Genomic DNA, 24,665 nt, shown 5'->3' with positions numbered 1-24,665 from the left:
GCTACCTGGCATATCTCTCCTTATCATCACCAGGTATCTGATCATCATCATCATACCTAGAGAGGAGCAGAGAAGAAACACAGCATGTAACACCTGGGACACCACTCACTGAGACGCAAACACCTGAACACAGTAGCATGACCACGGTAGCCTGACCACACCCTAACACAGTAGCCTGAGAACAGTAGCCTGAGAACAGTAGCCTGAGAACCGTAGTCTAAACACGGTAGCCTGAACACAGTAGCCTGAGTACAGTAGCCTGAGAACAGTAGCCTGAGAACAGTAGTCTAAACACGGTAGCCTGAACACAGTAGCCTGAGAACCGTAGCCTAAACACGGTAGCCTGACCACACCCTAACACAGTAGCCTGATCGCAGTAGCCTAACACAGTAGACTGATAACCATAGTCTGAACACAGTAGCCTGACCACACCACCACAGTAGCCTGAACACAGTATCCTGAGAACAGTAGCCTGACACAGTAGACTGATAACCGTAGCCTAAAAACGGTAGCCTGACCAAACCCTAACACAAACCCTGATCACAGTAGCCTGAGAACAGTAGCCTAACACAGTAGACTGATAACCATAGCCTGAACACGGTAGCCTGATCACACCCTAACACAGTAACCTGAACACGGTAGCCTGAACACACCCTAACACAGTAACCTGAACACGGTAGCCTAAATATGGGATAACACAGTAACCTGAACACGGTAGCCTGAATAAGGGATAACACAGTAACCTGAACACGGTAGCCTGAATAAGGGATAACACAGTAACCTAAACACGGTAGCCTGAATAAGGGATAACACAGTAACCTGAACACGGTAGCCTGAATAAGGGATAACACAGTAACCTGAACACGGTAGCCTGAATAAGGGATAACACAGTAACCTGAACACGGTAGCCTGAATAAGGGATAACACAGTAACCTGAACACGGTAGCTTGAATAAGGGATAACACAGTAACCTGAACACGGTAGCTTGAATAAGGGATAACACAGTAACCTGAACACTGTAGCCTGAATAAGGGATAACACAGTAACCTGAACACGGTAGCCTGAATAAGGGATAACACAGTAACCTGAACACGGTAGCCTGAATAAGGGATAACACAGTAACCTGAACACGGTAGCCTGAATAAGGGATAACACAGTAACCTGAACACGGTAGCCTGAATAAGGGATAACACAGTAACCTGAACACGGTAGCCTGAATAAGGGATAACACAGTAACCTGAACACAGTAGCCTGAATAAGGGATAACACGTGTAGAATTAGAATGATACACATGCTATTTATGGGCTTTGAAAAGTGTTAGATATTTTGATGAGAGCAACATGCACAGGACAGGTAATGGGTGTTACAGCAGAAAATGGGCATGCGTTGTATTAAGTGGCTGTAAAAGTGCTAACTATTCCCTATGTAGTGCACTACTTTTGACCAGAGCCCTATGGGATCGGTACTCTCTGGCCTCTAAGAAGGCCTCACTAGAGTGGACTAGACAGGGGAGAGAACTTGAAAAATAGGACTTCCAGTGGCCTGGTCAGGTATGGAGTAACAAGAGACTTTCAGAAGGTGTGTGAGAACACTTTTTATAATAAGCAGTGGCATGCTGGATGTCTGCAACAAAGCCCACTATTTATCAATGTGGTATTTTTGGTCAATAGGCTCTGGTTGTTTGGTAGGCTCTTCTCATCAATTTTAAAATGAGAGAGTTAGTAATGTGGCAGAGAGGTAGTGTGTTTCTCATTATATACAACATGCTGTTGTAGTTTATCTTCTCCCCAGCAGAGGGCATTGTCCCCACTCCACTAACAGAGACCACTGCTGCCAGGGAACTCTGGATAAATCTGAGAGAACACAGAATAGAGGAAAAACCACACGTTGGAGAAAAACAACACGTGAGAGAATGCCTGTGGGTGGAACGACAGCTGAAGCTGCTTTTGAGGAACAAAAAAACGTTTAACAGATCAAAAATGTTAAAACGCTTGAAAATATGAAACAATGAGTTTGGTAAATGTGATTGAATGTCCATAGCAATAAGATGACAACAAGGAATGATTGTACAAAATATGGAATTCTGTATAATAAACACTCATAGCAACAACTTCAAGTCTAGAACTTGACTGCTTCTCATAGAAAGAGTTATTTGTTATAACAATGAGTGACACTTACTACATGGAAATATCAGTCGGCCATCGTTCACTGTTCTCACCTTGAAAATTTACTTGGTCCTTCCCCATCCTCGTCATCAAAGTCCATCCTGCAATCAAAGACCAAAACAGTTACTCATCTAGTCTAGGTTGTGTGTGTGTGTGTGTGTGTGTGTGTGTGTGTGTGTGTGTGTGTGTGTGCAAACTGTCCATATGTGTGTGTGTGTTGCCATTGTTTTATGGCTGTCTGCTTATATTTTCCTGCTGGGGGAAATTAGCTTGACAGCCAACTCTTTCTAGCTTTCTAATCCAGTGGACACAAAATGTAAAAACATTCAAACAGAGCTACCACAATGAGAATGCTTATTTCCTCCCCTGTTCCTACTAAACAATGAGAATGCTTATTTCCTCCCCTGTTCCTACTAAACAATGAGAATGCTTATTTCCTCCCCGTTCCTACTGAACAATGAGAATGCTTATTTCCTCCCCTGTTCCTACTAAACAATGAGAATGCTTATTTCCTCCCCTGTTCCTACTAAACAATGAGAATGCTTATTTCCTCCCCTGTTCCTACTAAACAATGAGAATGCTTATTTCCTCCCGTTCCTACTGAACAATGAGAATGCTTATTTCCTCCCCTGTTCCTACTGAACAATGACAATGCTTATTTCCTCCCCTGTTCCTCCCCTGTTCCTACTAAACAATGAGAATGCTTATTTCCTCCCCTGTTCCTACTAAACAATGAGAATGCTTATTTCCTCCCCTGTTCCTACTAAACAATGAGAATGCTTATTTCCTCCCGAACAATGAGAATGCTTATTTCCTCCCCTGTTCCTACTGAACAATGACAATGCTTATTTCCTCCCCTGTTCCTACTGAACAAGGCCCTGGTGCAACAGCAACAGAAATTGTGAAATGCATAGTCACTGCCAAACAGAAAATGAATCAATTTCCTCTGCGTCCCTCGACACTAAGACTGAGTCTCAAATGGCACACTTTGCCCCTATAGTGCACCACTTTTGGACTAGGGCCCATGGGCCCTGCAGTCGACATGTTATGATGAAAACACTACAACTCAACTTCACTGAGACATTTGATTGAAGAGTATCAGAAAGAGCATTAAAAACCTTAAGTTACGGCCACATTTCTGAGGAGTCTTTTCTTATGCAGCATTTGAGTACATTTCAAGGTTGCTGTTAACACAACATGTAATAAATAGTAAGCAAGTGTGTCAAGAAACAACGCATGTCACGACTCCTACCGTAGGTAGCTCTCCCTCCTGTTCGGGTGGCGCTCGGCGGTCGTCGTTGCCGGCCTACTAGCTGCCACTGATTCCCTTTTCCCCCTTTTCGTTTATTGTGTGCACCTGTTTTTAGTTTGGGCTGATTAGCTGGGCTATTTTAGCCAGGAGGCCCGCCTGCTTTGTGTGCGGGATTATTTGTTTGCTGTATTGCTTGTGTATGCACGCTCATTTGTATTTTGACGTGCGAGCGCGTATGTTGCGCCGACCTGTTTTGTCCCATGTGTTTGGGCACTTTGGTTTTTTGTGTGCGCTCTAGTTCGCTGTTGGGGCGACTTGTGTTTTGCCGTTGTGTGTTGAATAAATAAACCACCCTGCATTCTCTGCCTCCTGCTCCTGACTCTGCACCCACTGCACCCTAGCGTTACAACGCAACGTGAGAAGAAATCATACCTTTTAACTTTTCTTTTTTTTTACACCTTTATTTAACTAGGCAAGTCAGATTAAGAACACATTCTTATTTACAATGACGGCCTAGAAACGGGGGTTAACTGCCTTGTTCAGGGGGGATTCGTTTTTGCAACCTTCGGTTACCAGTCCAACGCTCTAACCACCTGCCTTACATTGCACTCCACAAGGATTAACAGGCTGACTACCTGTAACGCGAGGGCAGCAAGAAGCAAAGGTACGTTGCTAGCTAGCATTAGACTTATAAAAAACTATCAATCTTAACATAATCACTAGTTAACTACACATGGTTGATGATATTACTAGTTTATCTCACGTGTCCTGCGTTGCATATGATCAATGCGGTGCCTGTTAATTTTCATTGAATCACAGCCTACTTCGACAAACGGGTGTTGATTTAACAAGCACATTTGCGAAAAAAGTACTGTCGTTGCACCAATGTACCTAACCATAAACATCAATGCCTAACAGGAATATTTAGACTTAGTCACCCGTTAGATAAAATACGGAACGGTTCCGTATGTCACTGAAAGAAAAAAACTTTTGTTTTCGAGATGATAGTTTCCAGATTCAACCATATTAATGACCCAAGGCTCGTATTTCTGTGTGTTTATTATATTTTAATTAAGTCTATGATTTGATAGAGCAGTCTAAGCGGTGGTAGGCAGCAGCAGGCTCGTAAGCATTCATTCAAACAGCACTTCGCTGTGCTTCAAGCATTGCGCTGTTTATGATTTTCAACCTGGGTGGGTATAATTTGTGGAACGTTCCAACAGGAATCTATTCCAAAAACTTCCTAAATAACAAGGTTTCCAAAAAACAACGCATACAAAGTTGCATAGCGGCAGAATAAGATACCGGGTAGGGAGTGGTCTATTTCATAGCGTTTTTCACTCATCACGTTTATTCCGAAAAATGTCTGTCCTCACATGTCTGTTTGCCTATGGACAAACATTAAGAATAAGCTACGTGGTGAGTTGATGCCTATTCGGCAGCTAGTTAGCTAGGTTTGTATGCGTTGCTACTTTGTATGCGTTGTTGGTTGGCAACCTTTTACTTTACGTTTTTTGGAACAGATTCCTGTTGGAACGTTCCACAAATTATACCCACCCCTTCAAGCCTATCAACTCCCAAGATTAGGCTGGTGTAACCGATGTGAAATGGCTAGCTAGTTAGCCGGGTGCACGCTAATAGCGTTTCAAACGTCACTCGCTCTGAGACTTGGAGTAGTTTTTTCCCTTCTTCTGCATGGGTAACGCTGCTTCGAGGGTGACTGTTGTCGATGTGTTCCTGGTTTGAGCCCAGGTAGGAGCGAGGAGATGGACGGAAGCTATACTGTTACACTGGCAATACTAAAGTGCCTATAAGAACATCCAATAGTCAAAGGTATATGAAATACAAATTGTATAGAGAGAAATAGTCCTATAATAATATAATAACTACAACCTAAAACTTCTTACCTGGGAATATTGAAGACTCATGTTAAAAGGAACCACAAGCTTTCATATGTTCTCATGTTCTGAGCAAGGCACTTAAACATTAGCTTTCTTACATGGCACATATTGCACTTTTACTTTCTTCTCCAACACTTTGTTTTGCATTATTTAAACCAAATTAAACATGTTTCATTATTTATTTGAGGCTAAATTGATTTTATTGATGTATTATATTAAGTTAAAATAAGTGTTCATTCAATATTGTTGTAATTGTCATAAAAAAAAAAAATTATAATAATCGGCCGATTAATCGGTATCGGGGGTTTGGTCCTCCAATAATCGGTATCGGCGTTGAAAAATCATAATCGGTCGACCTCTACCTTTAACGCCTTACTGTTTTAGACTAGGGGGTCAACACACTGAACGGACAAACACGTCAGAATGACAAACTGTTCCAGAGGTGTTACATCTGTTTTTGCACGTTGTCTTTGTAATGTAAAGCAATTTGCATTGTTTGCCTTTCACATGAACAGCACTATAGAAATAAAACATATTGTTATTATTAAAAAAGGTACAATCAAGTAGGTATTGTTCAGAGCATAGAGGAAGCGTGGGATGTGCAAACCGCTGAGGCCGCCTCTGTAGTTGAAAGGTTGCCATGCCACTAGTGATGACTCCTCCAGAGTGCCGTTTTTCAATCTCACCTCACGCCTGTGTGTCTAACAGACTACTGAACTGACCTGTGATGTCTTGATACAGCGATCTGTGGTGTGTGTGTGTGTGTGTGTGTGTGTGTGTGTGTGTGTGTGTGTGTGTGTGTGTGTGTGTGTGTGTGTGTGTGTGTGTGTGTGTGTGATTAGCTAGAGCATATATGACTGAGATTGTGAATGATTCTTAGGCTTGACTGAGTTCAGCCTCCGGTCGAGTTCACACCTGATGACGGACCAAGATAGAGTTAAACAGAGGACCAGTTACTGTTATAACTGAGGTATAAAGGAACACAGTCACTGAGTAGTGTCATGAGTTGAGTGCTGAGTAATTACAGCCTTCACCTTAATGCTATAGTCTGTGATAATAATCTTCTCTCCCACTCATTCTTCTGATAATAAGTGACTGATGAGTATTTGTCTGTCTCTGTATTCCCAAGTATCACTCTGTCTGCTTGCCTGTCTGCCTCTGTATTCCCAAGTATCACTCTGTCTGCTTGCCTGTCTGTCTCTGTCTGTCACATGCAGTCCCTCAGTAGTGTGGCTTGCCCCATTCAATGGCTCTTTCCCAACTGTCTTTCCTCGATTCCCCGCGTCCTCTCTCCTTGCCTCCTTCTCAAAACGCATTGGAGGAGAGAAGGTCTCAGGGGAGGGACCTCAGATCTTCTCCAGTTATAGGGAGGTTAGTAACCAAGGAAACCAGGAAATAGAAAGCGCCTACACAGACTAACATGTCACAGCGTAGTATGCATGGTTATGTCTGATAGGAGAGGTAATGCCGTATGCATGGTTATGTCTGATAAGAGAGGTAATGTGGAACGCATGGTTATGTCTGATTGGAAAGGTAATGCAGTATGCATGCCTGATAGTTAAGGTAATGCAGTATGCACTGTTATGCCTGATACGAGAGGTAATGCAGCATGCACGGTTATGCCTGATACGAGAGGTAATGCAGTATGCATTGTTATGCGTGATAGTAGAGGTAATGCAGTATGCATGGTTATGTCTGATAGGAGAGGTAATGCAGTGTGCATGGTTATGCGTGATAGTAGAGGTAATGCAGTATGCATGGTTATGCGTGATAGTAGAGGTAATACAGTATACATACAGCATGCTTCCACCGAGCACAAGCCTATCTCAGTGAAAATTGAGGATCATTACTCTGTGTCAGTATATGTTGTTGACCGTCTTAGTCAGGCTCCTACTGGAAATGACTCCAGTTTTTCTATCCACAGACATTTCTGTAAGGAGTAAATAAAAGATGCCCTGGACGGGTCCCTGTTGTGTTCCGTGTCATGTCGAGTTGCCATATTGCCTGGATGGCTTTTGCTTTTATTTCTTCATGTTTGTGTAGGTTAGATGTATAATGGATACAGTGCATTCGGAAAGTATTCAGACTCCTTGACTTTTCCACATTTTGTTACATTACTGCCTTACTTTAAAATTGATGTAAATCTACACACAATCTACACACAATACCACATAATGACAAAATGTATAAAAAATAGAAAACAGAAATACCTTATATACATAAGCATTCAGACCCTTTGCTAGGAGACATAAAATTGAGCTCAGGCACATGTTTTCCATTGATCATCTTTGAGATGTTTCTACAACTTGATTGGTAAATTCAATTGATTGGACATGACTTGGAAAGGAACACACCTGTCTATATAAGTTCCCACATTTGACAGAGCATGTCAGAGAAAAAAAACAAGCCATGAGGTCAAAGTAATTGTCCGTAGAGCTTCGAGACAGGATTGTGTGGAGGCACCGATCTGGGGAAGGGTACAAAATAATTCTGCAGCATTGAAGGTCCCCAAGAACACAGTGGCCTCCATCTTTCTTAAATGGAAGACGTTTAGAACCACCAAGACTCTTCCTAGAGCTGGACGCCCGGCTAAACTGAGCAATCTGGGGAGAAGGGCCTTGGTCAGGGAGGTGACCAAGAACCCTCTGTGAGATGGCAGAACCTTCCAGAAGGACAACCGTCTCTGCAGCACTCCACCAATCAGGCCTTTACGGTAGAATGGCGAGATGGTAGCCACTCCTCAGTAAAAGGCACCTGATAGCCCGCTTGGAGTTTGCTGAAAGGCATCTAAAGACTCTCAAATCATGAGAAACAAGATTCTCTGGTCTGATGAAACCAAGATTGAACTCTTTGCCTTTAGGTGTCACGTCTAGAGGAAACCTGGCACCATCCCTACGGTGAAGCATGGTGGTGGCAGCATCATGCTGTAGGGATGTTTTTCAGCGGCAGGGACTGGGATATTAGTCAGCATCAAGGGAAAGATGAACGGAACAAAGTACTGAGAGATCCTTTATGAAAACCTGCTCCAGAGCGCTCAGGACCTCAGACTGGGGCTAAGTTTCACCTTCCAACAGGACAATGACCCTAAGAGCACAGCCAAGACAACGCAGGAGTGGCTTAGGGACAAGTCTCTGAATCTCCTTGAGTGGCCCAGCCAGAGCCCGGACTTGAACCTGATCTAACATCTCTGGAGAGACCTGAAAATAGCTGTGCAGCGACGCTCCCCATCCAACCTGTTTTTGCTTTGTCATTATGGGGTATTGTGTGTAGATTGATGAGGGGGAAAAACACGATTTAATCAATTTTAGAGTAAGGCTGTAATGTAACAAAATGTGGAAAAGGTAAAGGGGTCTGAATACTTTCCGAATGCACTGTATGTTGTTGTATAGGCAGAATGCCAGGGCATGGGGTAAATATGTCCTGATTTCACCCCGGGGGTTAACGTACCATGGAATACTCCCGTAATCTTCTGTTCCCTCTGTCTTCCACCTGAGAGTGCTTTTTTAATCATACATGCAGCTATATGAGATTACTGTTTGCTTTTTTCGGTGGCACTATATCAAACTATCATACATTGTATATCTCTGGCGTGTTACTCTGTCCTGCTAATAAAGCTTCTTTGAAATTCAACATTGGAATATTGGCCTGTGTGCTTGCTCTGTGTTTTTGTTATCCATGCCTGAAGTTCTGCTCATTGGAATAATGAAGCAATTCTATTGATATTTGGTCCTGGGATAAACATGGAATACTCTTGATATACTGGTGTAATACTCCTGGAACACCTGTGGAATAGCCTTGTGGGTAAAATGCAGATATAAAATAGTACTCACCCTCCGGATCTCCTCTTGCCCCCGCGGCCCGGCATGGCTCCGCCCATCCTCACTTGGCCCGCCCCCACCACCGCCCCCGGCATAGTAACGGGCCCCGGCAACTCACTGCCCATCTCTGGAACAGAGGACAGAGAAAGGTACCACATGAGAACATGGCATTAGACATTGTGTGACATTGTGACTGTATTACAACTGCATTAATATTACTCTGAAAGTGTGGACATGGCCATGTGGAACCTCCAGAAGAACATGCCATGGTGGCTTTTCTGTTGTTTTCAATGTAGCCTAAATCCAGCCTGTTTTAGGACACAGAAAGACTGAATATGGTGCTCCGTATCATGCTGGGTGGTGAGCTGAAGCACATTGCGTGCCAAATCACAATTTCTCTCTCTGTGCCTTCTCCCAGGCCTACCAACTCACCCTCTCTCTCTCTCTCTCTCTGGTCTACTCTCTCTCTCTCTCTGGTCTACTCATTCACTCCTTCAGCCAGATGTTATGGATATGCTAAACAAACCCCCTTCTCTGCCCCAGTGCTCCCAGCAGTTTTGTTAATATTTGATACAAGCTAGCGTTTCCCCTCTCCTCTCCCTCCCCTTCCTATCCTTCCCTCTCTGTCTCCTCCACTAGCTTCTACTTTTCTCTGTCTTGGAAAACCCCCAGATCCAATGCAGACCCCAGCAAAGAACCAACCAACTAATTCATTCATTCATGAAGTAGCCTAGAGGTATATAAACAACACTTCAACTCATACATGCATAATAACTAGTGCTCAGGAAGTGGTAGCCAGATATAGCATGGCGTACTGTGGTTCTAGGTGAGAACACAGTGTCTGGCTACACAGGGCTTGGAGAGGACAGCCAGGAGCACTGTGTCGGGCTACAGGAGGCTAGGGCTGGAGAGGACAGCCAGGAGCACTGTGTCGGGCTACAGGAGGCTAGGGCTGGAGAGGACAGCCAGGACACAGTGTCTGGCTACAGGAGGCTAGGGCTGGAGAGGACTGCCAGGACACAGTGTCTGGCTACAGGAGGCTAGGGCTGGAGAGGACTGCCAGGACACACAGCGTCTGGCTACAGGAGGCTAGGGCTGGAGAGGACTGCCAGGACACACAGCGTCTGGCTACAGGAGGCAAGGGCTGGAGAGGACAGCCAGGACACACAGCGTCTGGCTACAGGAGGCTAGGGCTGGAGAGGACTGCCAGGACACACAGCGTCTGGCTACAGGAGGCTAGGGCTGGAGAGGACTGCCAGGACACTCAGCGTCTGGCTACAGGAGGCTAGGGCTGGAGAGGACTGCCAGGAAACAGCATCTGGCTACAGGAGGCTGGGCTGGAGAGGACAGCCAGGAACACTGTGTCTGGCTACAGGAGGCTAGGGCTGAAGAGGACAGCCAGGAAACAGCATCTGGCTACAGGAGGCTGGGCTGGAGAGGACAGCCAGGAACACTGTGTCTGGCTACAGGAGGCTAGGGCTGGAGAGAACTGCCAGGAACACTGTGTCTGGCTACAGGAGGCTAGGGCTGGAGAGTGTTAACTCGAAATGACACAATGACAAGGTTCCAGTTTAACAAAGTTTACTATACCATATGAACACACTACAAGGTAGCCATTACACTCTCGGCTAGGTCCATCAACGAACAGACTTTCTGCGCAGGCGCACTCTTGACTGAGTGATAGCCCCGTAATAACAGAAATATAGGGATACTTAAAACATGAATTTAACAGAGAGGACAGCCAGGACACAGTGTCTGGCTACAGGAGGCTAGTGCTGGAGAGGACAGCCAGGGTTTCCCCTATCATTACTTAGGAGCAGCGCCACCATGTCTAGTAGCAGCATTCCCTGTGTAGCCTAATCTTTCAGCACGCTTCTTCAATCCACCCAAAGACGACATAATATCACTGGCTCTCACAACAAAACACAACAAACATGGATTATAGCCTATTGCATAATCTGACAAATAGGTTTGTTACTGTGATAAGAGGAGATTAATGCATTATGTAATCTGGCTTTAATGAAAAATAATGCTCTTTGGTAAATACATTTATTTTTGAATGCAATGCTTTTAGATTTGTGAGAAGTAGTTAACGAGTGTACTCTTCAGGAGAAATTAAATATTATTGGGAAGCAACCCAGGTAATAATCAGTTGGTTGTTCATTCTTTTCCATGCTTCTCTTCACATGGAAACTCTATATGCAGCCACTCTATGTTCCATGCTTCTCTTCACATGGAAACTCTATATGCAGCCACTATGTTCCATGCTTCTCTTCACATGGAAACTCTATATGCAGCCACTATGTTCCATGCTTCTCATCACATGGCAACTCTATATGCAGTCACTCTATGTTCCATGCTTCTCTTCACATGGAAACTCTATATGCAGCCACTCTATGTTCCATGCTTCTCTTCACATGGGAACTCTATATGCAGTCACGGTGCTGTTAACACCCCAGGTATTTCTTCATTACACTCCCATTTACATATCCAATGAGAGAGAGAGGCCTGCTGTTGTGGTTATGATTGGAAATGACAGTAAAATCGAAGATTAATTTCTTATTAAATGTTTTTGGCAGTAGAACAGTTAGTTTCAATAATCATTTAACGTTACTGTATAAAAGACATCAGGCCTTGGCTAACCAGAGCAAATAGAACTGGAGTGAATGCACATCAGGAAACGTAAGATTTAGGCCTATTTTTAGAGTACTATTTTTCAACACACAAGGCTCAGGCTACATTCCATAGCCTACACATATTTGATGACAAGCAGCAATTCAGCAATGCGTATATAAACCATTGTTTGCCTTCCTCTAAATGTTTTCTATATCACTACCAAACTTGTATCATTGCCCATAATTGATTATATTAATAAGAGCGCCAGCGATATAACTGCACCTCAGCTAAGGATGCATTGTAGCCTAGTACTTCCGTAATACAGTTCAAATCTGAAAACAATGTGTATGCTGTGTGTACATTTATTGGCTCAGTAACAATGTAACAACATAATGACTACATAACAGCAACAATGTAATTAACACCTTTGACTGTCATTACATGACAAATAGAGCTTCAAGGTTCAAACACAGGCAGATAAAGGTAGTTTTACTGGTCATGCAAATAACACTAGCTAGGCCACTAGGTTACTATTTAGGCCGTTCACTAAAAACGTTAACTTCTTCCTCAAATAACATTGAGTAAAGAAAGCCAGGCTACAAAAGTGCTGTTAGCGCCCAGCAAGCTGCAGATTTCATCTAGTTAATGACTATCGAATCAACCGGCGATGGAGATGGACCAACAAATCGCCGTGACTGACACCAGTGACAAACATCGAAATGACTCGACTCAAATCGCCCGAGTTTACGTCGATAGGCCAAGGGCTCGGATATGCAAAAGAACCTTTGTATCGTGAGGGGGACTGGCTGTTCAGTGAAATCAGAGCACGTAGCAGCAGCTAACTAGCTGCCTGTTGGGTTGAGCCAAAACGCAACCAGCATCTCATTTTGCGTGCAGATAATACATGCAAGACATTAAAAAGCTTCTGCCCCTATCATAGGCTGTGTGTGTGTGTAAACAATGGACGTATGTTCACGCTATAATGAAGAAAATGAGTTTCTAGGTGTACAGAAAGTGTTTTGAGGCTGCGATAGCACCGTGGGGGAAGGGGATGCTGTGGAGAGCTGGAGCTCTGTGAGCCTGACGTCCGCGTCTTCAGCTTTCCATTTCGGTAAATGTCAAAAATACATTTTAAAGATATAAATCACCATTAAACCCCCACTGTTTTTGCTTTTTCCTTAAGATGAAATCGCGACTTACCCGATGGATTTACCGCGGCGGGAGTTGCCATGTTGCCTCGATAGAAAAACAAAATGCAGCTATGAAAATGACGCACAATACGGCTCGAGAGCCCCGGGAGAGACAATCCACTCAGTGGTTTGACACGCGAGCTCTCGGTTCAGCCACCTATAGCCTCACATGCATTCGGTCGAAATACAAATAAGTCACGAATATCAACAATAAAGGCCCTGTTATTTCGGGTTCGCTTGGCCCGATGAAGTCAACGGTATTTTATAAATTCGTTCTTTCAGACTGAAAAATGCAAGATGTCTGAAAGGTGTCTAAACACCGCGAGACTTCACTTGAATTAATTCTGTGTAGACTATTTTTGCTTTGAGTCAAATTAAGCTTTGAAAGATGAAAAGTCAGCTAATGTCAGTGAGATAGAGTAGCCTAACATCCTTTGCCAGTATTCACTTGTTGAATCGTGGTCCTATCTTTCATATAGAATAGAACAGCCAAATTAAGTAGGCTAAAATGTAATCCCAAATAGCCAAATGTTTGCTTTGTAAGCATTTATGGCGCTTCAACAGCACTCACTTTGTAAAAGACCTTGTGTTTTTCACCATTGTATCATTGTCAAACTATGAGATGGAAATGAGAACTAGCTCCATGTGTTTGATGTGAAGATCAATCCACTTGAGATGCATAGAGGACATGACTTCCAATGTCACAGATCATTTTAAATGGATGAATCCACAGGGCATTGTTTCAGAATCTGCACAAACCAGCAAGATTCTGGGAGTTTGTCCATCCTGATTTAACTCACAATATTAGCTTTTTTTTTCAATGTATGTTTTAATTTTGTCAGTAGGGTTATAGTTACAATTTGATGTACAAAATGCAACAAGTGAAGACAGCGGAAAGATAATTTACTCCAAAAGAGATAAAAGGAAGGTAAACTTGGGTTTAGATTTCAGATTTTTCTGTAGGCCTAATCTAGGAATGAGTTACTGTGTTACACCAATAATTTCAAACTACATGTAATTACAGATGGTATCTGTGACCATTATGTTGATTGTAGGCCTATTCCTATTTCAAACTTAACCCACGGCCTACCCAACTGTTCTCCTGCCTTTTTTTAGGCACAAACTACTTCAATATACATATACTTCCATAAATGTTTTAAATTAGTACCAGGCTAACTTTAGACAAGGCTTGTAAGGCTTGTGGGCATCCTAGAGCAAAACAACTGATATGTACTGTAGGTGTTCATGAGATTCTCACCTTTCCATAGAGGGGTCATAGTTTGTGCGCCAAACTGTTCCGACGCTACCAGAAGTTCGTACCGACTTCAGACGAGTCCCATGATGTTTGTGGGTCGTTGAGCAAAACGGAGAACACCATCGTGTTCGTGAGAGTCTCATATTTTTCAGTTTTGTAGGCCAAACGGTTCGGATTCTTTAGTTGAATATTTATAGGCCTACTCATGTTGTTGCAGCCTTAGGATATTTCACACGGTTGTGGTCAACATTTACTAATACTTTCCTGGTTTTAATGAACCTGTTGCAAGTGTCTGCAGCTCTGTGCCTGTATCATTAGATAATACACCCCCCGTTAGGCAAAGGCACACCTAACTGCTCTGTTTCTCTCAGAAGAGATAAATATTCTAACTCGTCTGTCTCTAGATTACATTTCAAGTTTTCCTCTCCATTACGTGCACTGAGTGTACAAAACATTAGGAACACCTGCTCTTTCCATGGCATAGACTGCCCAGGTGAAAACTATGATCCGTTATTGATGTCACTTGTTAAATCCACTTCAATCACTATAGATGAAGGGGAGGAGACAGATTAAAGAAGGATTTTTTAAAAGTCTTGAGACAATTGAGAAAGGATTCTGTATGTGCCATTCAAAAGGTGAATTGGCAAGACAAACGAATTAAGTGCCTTTGAACAGGGTATGGTAGTAGGTACCAGGCGCACCGTTGTGAGTGTGTCAAGAACTGCAACACTGATGGGTTTTTCATGCTCAACAGTTTCCCGTGTCTATCAGGAATGGTCCACCACCCGAAGGACATCCAGCCAACTTGAACCAACAGTGGGAAGCATTGGAGTCAACATGGGCCTGCATCCCTGTGGAACATTTCGACACCTTGTAGAGTCCAACAAACTGAGGTTGTTCTGAGGGCAAACGTGGGTGAAACTCAATATTAGGAAGGAGTTCCTAATGTTTTGTACACTCATTCTAGTACCATTGCAAAGTTTAAAATGTAATATTTTTTCCACATTCATTACAATATATTTATGTTTTATATTGATTTTCATTGGTGGTCAGTCATATTTACAGTATGACATTGTGTGTTAATAAGACATTGAGCATGCCTTTAGACTAAATGTGAATATGTCTCGGTCTACTATAAACCACTGAAGGGAAATGCCGATTTGTATCAACAATGTAGAACATGACATAAAACATTTACTTTCAAAATTGCAGACATCTAGTTTGGATTACCAAAAATTACCCCCCCCCCCTTAAAAGATTTAGATGCACTATTGTAAAGTGGTTGTTCCACTGGATATCATAAGGTGAATGCACCAATTTGTAAGTCGCTCAGGATAAGAGCGTCTGCTAAATGACTTAAATGTAAAAATGTAAATGTAAATGTAATGTAAATGGATTCCACATAGCATCTGCAGGGCTAGAGTTTACATTTATTAGGGTATTTGAGAATGTTAAGCCCTCTGCTTGCAGTTTCTCAGATGGTGGGGGAAAAAAACTAATTTAATACAGAAAACTTACAGTGATTTATAAAAGAAATGTATTCTACTAGCTAACCACCATTACCTTGAGAGACTAATGCAGTACAATACTTTTCATAGCGACATGTTTGTCTTGTTACATAGCTGTGCAGAATGTAATTTAAAGAGACCAATTCCCAATAAAGAATAGTTTTCAAGGTAAAAGTTATGCCCGAGGATAAAGTCTGACAACAGTATTGATTGTGCAATGTTTTTGTTGTCAACCGGTGGATTTGTTACTGCAGTGTGTAGTGTATTGTATATATTTACTAATCAATTGACTTAATTCAAAGCCTCCAGATAAATATACCTAAAATGTATAGGCCTTACTGCAATTAAACATAGCCAATGCAAGTAATCAGATTATTACTGTGTTGCTGCATTGTTATAAGTTCTCATTTGTATGTGGCTAGCCTGGGGGATTCTCATTGGCTGTAAACAAACCGCCTTAATTGTTTTTTTTTTGTTCACAGTAAGGTGGTAGCATGCTGTGTTGCTGTGTTTGGTTAAGGTCCCTTAGATACCACAAAGCAAGATCAATGACTTATCAAGCTAACGTTCAGAGATAACCGTTAAATCTATGCATCCTAAAATAAAAACCTGAAGCTAGTGGAGTATGTCTTATGGATTTTCCATTTTGCCCATCTTTGTTTACCAATGTGGAGTTGTACCCGAATATTTTGGAAAGTTAGCTGGCTAACTCATTCAAATAAAATCTTTTTTTATTTATTTATTTAACCTTTATTTAGCTAGGCAAGTCAGTTTAGAACAAATTCCTATTTACAATGACGGCCTACCCCGGCCAATCCCTAACCCGGACGATGCTGGGCCAATTGTGCGCTGGCCTATGGGACTCCCAATCACGGCCGGTTGTGATACAGCCCAGGATTGAACCAGGGTCTGTAGTGACACCGCTAGCACTGAGATGCAGTGCCTATGACCGCTGAGCCCATTTAAAGTGCTTTTTCTATCACAACACACTTAGCAGTAAAGAAGTGAAATGAAGGGCATAAAAACAAAAACACAATAAAAGAGATTAATAAAATAAAAAAACATGAATTAATTCTGATTTATAGGGCCTGAAATCTTAATGCCAACCAATCCTCTAGACAAAAACTTGCCTGCCAAAAGGTGCCCTGGGCTCGTTTCATCTGGAAGTTGGGTTGCTAAATGTCTGACTCCCACCAAATCTGGCTGTCCTTCTCCAGACTCATTTGTCATTTGCCTGGGTACCAGTCTGGAGTCTGGTTTGCTCTAGCCAACTGCTCTGGCACAAGGGAATGATGGAGTGTCCCTGAATGCTACCCAGGCTAGGGAATTCCTCCTGGGATTCTCTAATGTAATCAATAAGAGTATAAATAGTGGGCAAACTGAGTGGGAAAGAGAGTGAGAGAACGACCCATAGCCAAGCTGCCCCCAGCACTAGTGGTGTAGGGTGTTGCCCTCTAGACAGTGATCTTAGATCAGTTTAGCATTTCCCCACTAATGGTTAGGATAAGTTAGGAATGGTTAGGAGTAGTCAGGATTGGGGGAGGGAAAGTTGATGCTAGATCTGTACCTAGAGGAAACGTTACCCCTGAGCCAATATAAAGTTTTTTGGTCACGTACACAGTTTAGAAGATGTTATAGTGAGTGCAGCTTGTGTTACTAGCTCCTAACAGTGCAGTAAAGTGTCAAAGCAGTGCAACCTGCAACAGACTGGGTGTATTTACGTGTTATTATGCAAACTGTATTCTTATAGTTTAACAAAACTTGGGCTGTATGACAAGTGTGTGTGTGTGTGTGTGTGTGTGTGTGTGTGTGTGTGTGTGTGTGTGTGTGTGTGTGTGTGTGTGTGTGTAAAGGAAGAAATAAATAACTTGTGTTCTTCACACACTGTTCTTCCCCCCTCTTGTCTTGTTTGTCCTTGACCGGGGGGTGGGGAGGGCTGACAGGTCCCAAAGGACAAGAGGAGAAGAGTGTAAGTCTCTCAGGAGTAGTGAAGAGATGAGGGTATTGTGTATTCCTGTCTGTCTGTCTGTCTGTCTGTCTGTCTGTCTGTCTGTCTGTCTGTCTGTCTGTCTGTCTGTCTGTCTGTCTGTCTGTCTGTCTGTCTGTCTGTCTGTCTGTCTGTCTGTCTGTCTGTCTGTCTGTCTGTCTGTCTGTCTGTCTGTCTGTACTTTTTCTGGTGACTAAGGCTTTAGGGACTGAACACAGCAGAGTTAAAAAAAATAAAAAAATGTTTTTATTTTTTTATTTCACCTTTATTTAACGAGGTAGCCTAGTTGAGAACAAGTTCTCATTTACAACTGCGACCTGTCAAAGATAAAGCAAAGCAGTGCGACACAAACAACACAGAGTTACACATGGAATAAACAAGCGTACAGTCAATAATACAATAGAAAAAAAAGAAAGTCTATACACAGTGTGTGCAAATGGCATGAGGAGGTAAGGCAATAAATAGGCCATAGTAGCGAAGTAATTACAATTTAGCAGATTAACACTGGAGTGAAAGATGAGCAGATGATGATGTGCAAGTAGAAATACTGGTGTGCAAAAGAGCAGAAAAGTAAATAAAAACAATATGGGGATGAGGTAGGTAGATTGGATGGGCTATTTACAGATGGGCTATGTACAGCAGCAGCGATCGGTTAGCTGCTCAGATAGCTGATGTTTAAAGTTAGTGAGGGAAATATAGGTCTCCAGCTTCAGCGATTTTTGCAATTCGTTCCAGTCATTGGCAGCAGAGAACTAGAAGTAAAGGCAGCCAAACGAGGTGTTGGCTTTGGGGGTGACCAGTGAGATATACCTGCTGGAGCGCGTGCTACGGGTGGGTGTTGTTATCGTGACCAGTGAGCTGAGATAAGGCAGAGCTTTACCTAGCAAAGGCGTATAGATGACCTGGAGCCAGTGTGTCTGGTGACGAATATGTAGCTAGGGCCAGCCGACTAGAGCATACAGATCGCAGTGGTGGGTGGTATATGGGGCTTTGGTGACAAACCGGATGGTACTGTGATAGACTGCATCCAGTTTGCTGAGTAGAGTGTTGGAGGCTATTTTGTAAATTACATTGCCGAAGTCTTGGATCGGTAGAATAGTCAGTTCTACGAGGGTATGTTTGGAAGCATGAGTGAAGGAGGCTTTGTTGCGAAATAGAAGGCCGATTCTAGATTTAATTTTGGATTGGAGATGCTTAATGTGAGTCTGGAAGGAGAGTTTACAGTCTAGCCAGACACCTAGGTATTTGTAGTTGTCCACATATTCTAAGTCAGAACCGTCCAGAGTAGTGATGCTAGTCGGTCGGGCAGGTTCGGGTGAGGGCAGCGAATGGTTGAAAAGCATGTATTTAGTTTTATTTGCATTTAAGAGCAGTTGGAGGCCACGGAAGGAGTGTTGTATGGCATTGAAGCTCGTTTGGAGGTTTGTTAACACAGTGTCCAAAAAAGGGCCAGATGTAGTTGGGCTGGGGGAGGAGGGGCTAGTTCTGTACTGGCTGATACACTAAACACACACACACACACACTCACACACACACACACACACACACACACTCACACACACACACACACATGCAACAAACACACACACATGCAACAAACACACAGACACACACACACACACACATAAATGCATACACACACATGCAACTTGTGTAGAAACAGACACAAACATACAGAAACACACTCAGGCAACATGCCTATTCACACACGCACACACACACACACACACACACACACACACACACACACACACACACACACACACACACACACACACACACACACACACACACACACACACACACACACACACGTACACCTACCCACCAGTAGCGACAATCAGTGCAGCGTGCTGTATTGAGGTAAAGGACCAGTATGTGTTCTTGATTAACACAGAGTGTCTTCTGTGCTGTGGTCCTCTGTGTACATGATGATCGGACACGTTACGCCACTCCCTCTTCTGTTCTCCTCTGTTGCTCCCTTTCCCTCTCTCTCTACTCCCTCCCTCTCACTTTTTCTCTACCTCTCTCCCAATCTCTCTCATCCCACTCTCCCTCCCTCTCTCACCATTTCTCTCTGCCTCTCTTTCCTTCTGTCTCTCTCGCCCTTTCTCTCTCCCCCTCTCTCTCTCTCTGGAGTCCCGCCGTCTCTTTTTTCTTCGTCCTCCTCTCTTGTTCACTCTCCCTCCCTCTTACCTTCAGGAGCACAGGATGTGAGGAGAGCAGGTAGGAACATTCTCTCTTTTCTCTCTCTTCTCTGTGTCTTCTGTTTCTCTACGTCTGTTCTCTCTCTCTCTCCTGCTGGCAACAGTTTTTCATTCTGTATGTCTGTGAAGGGTGTGTTGATGTCTTAATGTGTGTATAGTTGTTTTGGGGGTTTGTGTTTCGGGAGTGTGTGTGTGTATGTGTGTCAGTGGAGGCTGGTGGGAGGAGATATAGGAGGACGGCTCATTGTAATGGCTGGAATGGTATTAATGTAACGGAGTCAAACATGTGGTTTCCATATGGTTGATGTGTTTGATACCGTTCCATTCATTTCATTCCAGCCATTACAATGAGTCTGTCCTCCTATATCTCCTCCCACCAGCCTCCTCTGGTGTGTGTGTGTGTGTGTGTGTGTGTGTGTGTGTGTGTGTGTGTGTGTGTGTGTGTGTGTGTGTGTGTGTGTGTGTGTGTGTTGTAGTAGGGTTTGAGAACAGTATATGACTGTGTGTGTGTGGAGGCTACAGTATATGACTGTGTGTGTGTGGAGGGTACAGTATATGACTGTGTGTGTGTGGAGGGTACAGTATATGACTGTGTGTGTGGAGGCTACAGTATATGACTGTGTGTGTGTGGAGGCTACAGTATATGACTGTGTGTGTGTGGAGGCTACAGTATATGACTGTGCGTGTGTGGAGGCTACAGTATATGACTGTGTGTGTGTGGAGGCTACAGTATATGACTGTGTATGTGGAGGCTACAGTATATGACTGTGTGTGTGTGGAGGGTACAGTATATGACTGTGTGTGTGTGGAGGCTACAGTATATGACTGTGTGTGGATTTGCCCCTTCGCCGGCTCTCTGTTCCGAAGTGGCTCTCTCTCCTCAGTGACAGCTCAAGTGGAGCCAGAGCAGAGATGCTGTTAGCCCAGAGGCTTGGCTTGTTGAGTTGGCCACAGAACACAGATTGCTTTCTGTTCTGTTACTTTCATGTTCTTCATATCGCAGAGAATGAAGACAGCTTCTGTTCTAAGGTTCAACTATCAACAAGAACTCACCGTCTCACTTCAGTATTCAACGTTTGTCCAGGGGGGGAATTAACATCATATTTTGATGGTAAATTTGAGGCATTAATTCCGACTGGTTAAGGTAAGGGTTAAAACAGAAAAAACGAATACGATTGTCTAGCACTGGGATTGAACCCACAATTATCAGGCCAGGGGTTTAAGCGGTTCCTCTATCCCAATCCACAACACCCTAGCAAACCGCCAGCCTACTAGATGGTAATAGGTGCTCACCTTGCCCCTAGTGAACAGTATTGAGACATCTCCCCACATCCTGGGGACCTGGACAAACATTGAATACTGAAGTTGATTAGGTGTGAGCTGGCTGCAACTATGGGGATTCACTACTTTAAAGAGGCAATCTGGGATTAGTATATACGTTTTTAGACTTTTTAAATTATTTATATATATCATTGTTCCTTGAAAAATATAACTTATGAGCTTATTTCAATAGGTATAGTAGTTGAATCCCAGATTGCCCCTTTAACTACAATTATGCGTTTAGAACGATACAGCTTCTCTTCTAAGGGCCATTTTTTACTACGATTCTGTCAATACATTCGTTTCAGTGCTGCAGTGAGTAAACCTAAACAAATTACTGCAGCACTGTACCAACAGTCAGAGTAGCTATGACCCAAATCAGTGAGAGGCGGATAGAGATTGGGAACCTTTTTTTATACTGCAAAGTCGGCACTTTAGAAATTTATCGGAGGAAACACTTGTCATTAAATGTCTTCAGAAACGCAGAGAGTATCTTCTCCAATTAAACCTGCTATCATTCTAGTGGAACTAACTCACTTATTTAATTGAATGGGACCTGAGATATCAGAGAGTTCAGTCCAAATGATCATGATTATGTTCTGTTATATGTTGCTTTTAGCAAGTCGATATTCCAGAGTCAGTATATCCGTACACACACACTCACATAGTTTACACAAGGCATACCTTTTTCCACTAAACCATACATGCATGCACACACATGCAAACACGCACGCACACACACACACACACACACACACACACACACACACACACACACACACACACACACACACACACACACACACACACACACACACACACACACTAACATTGATTCAGAAGCACAGCCATCAAGAACAATAAGGTAGAAGTCAATGCTCAGATCAATTTCGGCGCAGAAAATGATGTTAACATTGACACATTAGAGATTTTACATTAAAAAAAGTATCTGCTCTTTTGATGTTTTCACTGCAGTGGGGGGAAATATAGATTTAGATATATTCTCTCCTAGCCGTGACCCATGGGCACCAGTCTGTGCCAGCTTTAGCCAAAGATGGAGCACTGTGTTGCAGAAAGTCCGTCTAGCCCTATTTGACATGCCTACAGTACTTTGGGGCTGTATATATCAAGCGTCTCAGAGTACAAGTGCAGAGTATCAGTTTTGCCTTTTAGATCATAATGAATAAGATTACATGGACAGGGGAGATCTGATCCTAGATCAGCACACCTACTCTGAGACGTTTGATACATATGCCCCCTGATCTACAGATTATTGGTGCATTCTGTTTCCAATGACTTGCATATATTACCCACATTACTCCTGTTTTCAATCCATGAGGCTTCGGATGTCTGGCTACGCAGTAGAAATTGAATGCTGTCATCGATAAACAACAAAAGGAGAAATAGAGAGAAGTGTGAGAGAGAGAGAGAAGAGAGAGAGAGAGAAAGAGAGAGAGAGAGAGAGAAAGCGAGAGAGAGAGAGAGAGAGAGAGAGAGAGAGAAGAGAGAGAGAGAGAGAGAGAGAGAGAGAGAGAGAGAGAGAGAGAGAGAGAGAGAGAGAGAGAGAGAGAGAGAGAGAGAGAGAGAGAGAAGAGAGAGAGAGAGGAAAGCGAGAGAGAGAGAGAGAGAAGGAAAGAAAGAAAGAAAGAGAGGGGGAGGAATGTGTTTTGGTCTTCCTTTAGGCCATAGGTGTGATCTCTGACTTCCAGAGAACTGAGAAGATCAAAGAGAGAATTTCTCTTAGGGAATAATTAACAACAGTCAATTAGCAGGAAAGGTACCAGATGCGGGCTGGTCTAGCAGTAGTGCTGCTGCCCCTGGACTGCTCAACCCTGAAGGCAGCAGATCAATCCCCAATCCAATGCCTGTTGTCTTTCACTTGAATGGCCAAACTGTAACCTTCACATTTAAATATCCCTCTGAAGTCTATCAACTGCTTGAAGGATTTTGTTTTAATATCAATACATATTTTGAGCATATGTTAATGTGTGTGTGTAATCTTTATTTATCTAGGCAAGTCAGTTAAGAACAAATTCTTATTTACAATGACAGCCTACCCCGGCCAAACCCGGACGACACTGGGCCAATTGTGTGCCGCCCTATGGGACTCCCAATCACGGCTGGATGTGATACAGCCTGGATTCGAACCAGGGACTGTAGTGAAGTCTCCTGCACTAAGATGCAGTGTCTTAAACTGCTGCACCCCTCGGGAGTGTGTGTGCGTACGTGTGTGCGTCAAACTTGAGTGTGTTTGTGTGTGTGTATGTGTGTGTTTTGTTCAATATATCAGTTCAATATATCCCTCTGGGGGTAGCTCAGGTATCATAATGAATGTAGAACAGATGAACTGTCTGAGGCAACACTGAATTGTATAGTTCTATATCTGAATTACAGAGACAAGATTCACCCCGTCATGAACAACGGAAACAATAAAACTCAAGGCCCAAGGAGCTGAAAAGGAGATTGGTAAGCCTAATGAAACAAGTAGTGGAGACAAGCCTTCACCTGATTAAAAATCACCTCAATATTTGCAGGTTGACGTTTATCGCCATGAGTCTTGTCCTGGAGGCAGAACTGAGTTTCCACTAGATGGGCCAGCTACAAAGTCAAAATTGGCTATATTGTAAAAATTCATTAAAACAAAAATGTGCTTTTTGATGGTTAGGCATTTTGGTTAGCAGTGTGGTTAAGGTTAGGGTCCAAGATGTTATGACTTAGCAGCTGTGTGAGCGAGTGACATTCTGCCTAGCTGCCTCCAGTACATGAGCCATCTCAAAAAATGCCAACCTGCTCAATATTTATGATGTGCTCTGTAGACTGAAGTGTTGAGACTGCTTAGCTTTATCCATAATCCATTTTATGTCTCTTTCAGTTTTAGAAAGTACTCAGACAAGGTTACTCATCATACAAGCATAGTTTTTCAAACCCCCACTGCTACAGTCTGGGCTAATGAGACGATCAGTTGAGAGATCAGAAAACTTAAAGCTCTTTAGAATAGCTTTTCTACTACTTTTGTTAGATAATTCTACCACAGTCTAGTGCACTTTCCAGGCCCAAGCCAATTCAACAATGCAATTTCCGCAAATGCGGGAACATTGCCTTTTAAAAGCCGGATTGTCGACAACCCACAATCAGATTGATTCCGGGCCAAACATTCTGCTGAGCAGGCCCAATTTGTTGCATCTAACAGGAGTCCAGAGTTCAGATTTCTATTTCCATGTCTTTGGAGTGAGCAGGCAGTCTGTGCTGGGCATGAGAGAGAGAGAGAGAGACCGAGCTGGCAGGGGAAGAGCACGTTGCTCTTTGGCTTAGTATCAGTTGGGTCTATTTAGAAATGATTACCACTATCAGGTTTGACATCAGAGTTCCTTGATGGGTACTTAAAGAGGGCATTATAGTAAATCTGACCTGCCATTGGACATTGCTCTTCAGAGGATCCTGCCCTG

The 24,665-nt window shown here is 43.1% G+C and overlaps 2 protein-coding genes across 3 annotated transcripts in view; one reads left to right on the top strand and one right to left on the bottom strand.

Annotated features, from left to right (window-relative positions):
- arnt2 (aryl-hydrocarbon receptor nuclear translocator 2) overlaps window positions 1–13,261 on the bottom strand; it is a gene marked incomplete in the record, with an annotated part of 104,368 nt that extends 91,107 nt beyond the window's left edge. The window contains 4 exon segments of the mRNA XM_029720779.1: window positions 6–56; window positions 2,219–2,266; window positions 9,149–9,263; window positions 12,953–13,261. Coding sequence (XP_029576639.1) covers window positions 6–56; window positions 2,219–2,266; window positions 9,149–9,263; window positions 12,953–12,983 — 245 coding nt within the window.
- A 6,556-nt stretch (window positions 13,262–19,817) lies between these two features.
- Window positions 19,818–24,665, top strand: part of LOC115166878 (cortexin domain-containing 1-like) — a 52,914-nt gene continuing 48,066 nt past the window's right edge. The window contains exons 1-2 of one of the 2 annotated variants that reach the window (XM_029720777.1): window positions 19,818–19,918; window positions 23,614–23,685. The gene's annotated coding sequence lies outside the window, so the exon portion shown is untranslated. The remainder of the gene's footprint in view (window positions 19,919–23,613; window positions 23,686–24,665) is intronic. The other variant, XM_029720778.1, reaches the window with a different exon arrangement.

This window comes from Salmo trutta, chromosome 29 (genome assembly GCF_901001165.1).
Source record: "Salmo trutta chromosome 29, fSalTru1.1, whole genome shotgun sequence".
NCBI lineage: Eukaryota > Metazoa > Chordata > Actinopteri > Salmoniformes > Salmonidae > Salmo > Salmo trutta.
The sequence above is the reverse complement of the archived record's forward strand: the minus strand, read 5'-3'. Positions and strand labels throughout refer to the sequence as shown.